This window comes from Acyrthosiphon pisum, unplaced genomic scaffold (assembly GCF_005508785.2).
Source record: "Acyrthosiphon pisum isolate AL4f unplaced genomic scaffold, pea_aphid_22Mar2018_4r6ur Scaffold_20725;HRSCAF=21944, whole genome shotgun sequence".
In the NCBI taxonomy this organism is placed as follows: Eukaryota; Metazoa; Arthropoda; class Insecta; order Hemiptera; family Aphididae; genus Acyrthosiphon; species Acyrthosiphon pisum.
The window spans coordinates 1,616-4,962 of NW_021770115.1; the positions used below are offsets into that span (position 1 = coordinate 1,616).

At 26.9% G+C, this 3,347-nt stretch overlaps 2 protein-coding genes across 2 annotated transcripts; both read right to left on the bottom strand.

The window, feature by feature from the left end:
• Positions 1-32: 32 nt before the first annotated feature.
• Positions 33-1,280, bottom strand: LOC103311469. Its single transcript, XM_008191092.1, has 6 exons — positions 1,127-1,280; positions 890-1,069; positions 571-747; positions 473-516; positions 324-408; positions 33-238 (listed from the first exon to the last, which is right to left on the bottom strand). The coding sequence occupies exons 1-6, from the start codon at positions 1,278-1,280 to the stop codon at positions 33-35; spliced, it is 846 nt and encodes a 281-aa protein (XP_008189314.1).
• Positions 1,281-2,095: 815 nt separating this feature from the next.
• Positions 2,096-3,224, bottom strand: LOC103311470 (zinc finger MYM-type protein 1-like). The gene is made up of 4 exons (XM_008191093.1): positions 3,030-3,224; positions 2,668-2,850; positions 2,313-2,574; positions 2,096-2,199 (listed from the first exon to the last, which is right to left on the bottom strand). The coding sequence occupies exons 1-4, from the start codon at positions 3,222-3,224 to the stop codon at positions 2,096-2,098; spliced, it is 744 nt and encodes a 247-aa protein (XP_008189315.1).
• Between the last annotated feature and the right edge of the window lie 123 nt (positions 3,225-3,347).

Consider the following 3,347-nt stretch of genomic DNA (forward strand, 5'->3'; position numbering starts at 1 on the left):
TATATAAATTACATATATAATATATACATAATTCATTTCATTATAATTGCATCATCTTCCTTTTCGGCAAACTTATTTAAAATTTGTTCATTATCAATTTGGTTAGATAACTCTCTTTCAATGTTTATAATACTTAAATTGGTAAATCTATCTTGTTCCATGTTGGACCTTAGATAAGTATGTATTCTTCTCATCGAGGAAAAAGATCTCTCACATGTTGCCGAGCTTATAGGTATAGCTAATGCAACATGCATTAACTTATATATATTTGGATAAGTATCATATGAAATAACAGACTTAAGTTGTTCATTTTTTTTTTTTACTGTTGCCAACTTTTTGATTTTCGTAAACTTTTTTAGCGACTTTAAATTTACACCTGAGATCATCTTCTTCAATTTTTAGTGAGATCTGTAATATTATAATGTAAATATTAATTAATTAGATTGTAACATTAACAAATAAAAATACAAACTTTAGTGAAATTACTGACCATGTAGTGGTTTATAAAATAAGAATCTTTTTCATATTGTAAATCTAAAAATATATCAATTGACTTGGCCATTTTTAAACTTTCCACAGAGAATCTCGTTTTCATGTCATTTAGTATGGCATCAATAATAGGAAAATAAGCATGAGACATCCAATAATCTTTGGCTGTTTTGATTAAATTTAAATTATCTTCAGCACCTGTTGTAGTCGATAAACAATATCTTAATAAGTCTGGTTCTTTTCTTTTTCTTTTTAAATCTGAAAAATGGTGATATAATTTTATAAAATCCTTTATCTTTTAATAGGGAAATGCATTTTACTATACTTTTATCTGGCGATTCTAATTTTATGTTTTGCTTGTCTGAAAATTCTTCAATTAATTGCTACAAGTCTGAGAAACTTTCAGAATTCCTATTTTCTTCAAATGTTTCAATAACACCCATAATAGTACTTGCAGCATGACCCAATGTTTCCGTTTTAATTTGAAGCTTATTACTTAAAATATTTATTATACCCAATGCAAAGTGCATAACATGTAAATTTACCACAAATTCCATTTTTTGAATAGTAGCTAAAATACCTATAACAATAGAATGTTTAAAAATAGTAGTTATGTATATATTTCAAACTAATTTACCGATAGCTCTAGAAACATCTCTATCATTGTTCTCTTCAACTTCATGTTTTAAAACTTCAACAATTGAACTAAAATTTTCAATAACTGCTTTGCAGTTTTTATGTCTGCATGCCCAACGAGTATCACAAATTGCTGATAAAGTTAACTTGTTCATTTTTAATTTTTTTTGCACATCTTGCAGTTTTTTGTTTTTTTTTTAAGTAGAAAAATGAACATAAATAGCCTCTAATGTATTAAATACAGTTTTGGAGTACTAGAAAATAAATGGAAAAAATTTAAACTTAGAATCTAAATCGTAAACATGTTGCATCTAATACAAATATACAATTATTATGATTAATTGGTTAACTTAATTTTAACTTTAATTAAATAATATCCAAAACTTGAAAAATATTAGGTACTTAAATTAATTTTTTTATTGTTAAAAACAAATTAAATTGTATTGTACCTTTACATGTTTGCACATATTAATAACAACGAGGTTTAACCTGTGAGCCATGCAATGAATGTAAATGGCATCAGGATAATGTTCTCTTAATAAAGTCTGTACTCCTTTTTTGGAACCTGACATAACATTTGCGCCATCATACGATTGGGCAATAATTGGAATATCATCAATCTTTAGTACTTTTAAGTATGATAAAATAGCAGATACAAGTGAATCAGCATTTTGACTTTCAGATACATTGATAAAACCTAGAAACCGTTCAAATACTTCAAATTTGTTGGCATATCTAATGCAAAGTGACATCTGCTCCTGTTTATGGCACCTAAAAAATTAAAAACGTATGTAAAAACTTGAAATGGGACTAAGTAACTAAACATTTACAAGTAATTATAACAAATGTATTTTTTTAATAATATATTTTTATTTACCTAGCTTCATCACACATAACTGAAAAACTACCAGCTTTTTTAACTTCTGTTACAATCATAGTGCGAACATTTTCTGCACATATTCTAATCAGTTCATTTTGAAGCAAAGGGACTTGTATAGTTTATTTCACCATTAAATACTTGTTTGAATTCTGGATTATGTTCACATATCAATTTACACGCTTCTAAATAATTTCCTAAAATGTGAAAAATAATAATCACTTCATTCACTTATATTAAATTTAAGGTCATAACAAAATATATAAACAATAAGCATCTATATTATATATTAATTAAAATAATCTTATACCTCTGTTTAGGGAATCCTCATTTTCAATATTTCCTCGGAATGCAATACCTTGCCGTCCCAAGTATAACAAAATACCAATAAGCGTTTTTAAGTATGATCTGTTCTTTAGGACAAACTCTTTGTGAGCATTAGATACTTGACACAGAACGTTACCAGTTATCTTACTAGAGTTATGTCCATCCATTTTAGCTAAATTCATTAAATGTGTTTGCGTTGCGGCATGTGCATTGAGCTTGGAGTGTTTTGAAAATTTTGTACCCAACTATAGTATACAAACAAAGCAAATATAACTATAGTACTCAATACCTTCTTATTCTATTATATTTTATTATTAAATACAAAAATTAATATTTACTCTTTCCCAATTTGTAAAACCACTTTTGGTAAAAACATGATCAGTAGAACTACATCCAAATATTCGACAACAAAAGCAAAAAACAGCATTTTTTTCTACACTATACTCAATCCACTTGAACTCATTAAAGTATTTGGCGTTAAATGATCTTTTTTGCTTACCAAAAACTGTCATGGGATATGCCTGAAAATAAATTGTAATAAATAAACAATGAATTGGTTAGTTTTTATTTATTAAAAGTTTTTACAATATATATACCTAGTACCAGTGTTGGGTTAGTTACTCTTACATACATGTAATTTTTATTTCTCACAAAAATTTTAATTAAATTATTTTACTTTTTAAATTGAAAAATAACTTACTGGTAAAATTGGTTGTGCAGGGCCTGTGCTTAAATCCCTTAAATCCTTAACAATGTTGGCCTGAGTATCTGAATGCTTCAAGTCATAATTTAGCTCATTTACCTGTTGAGAGGAACTGGTTGTGTTTAATGGGATGTTCTTCTGTGTATCATCTTCAGACGTTTTTGATTTATTAAAATTAAATATGCTAAACATATTTACACATTTATCACCAAAAGACAAACCGTTTAACAGTTAAAACTTAAATGAATACAAATGCAGCGTGTTAAATGTGTAAAATATAATACGAATTACGAATAATAATATACGATTGTTACG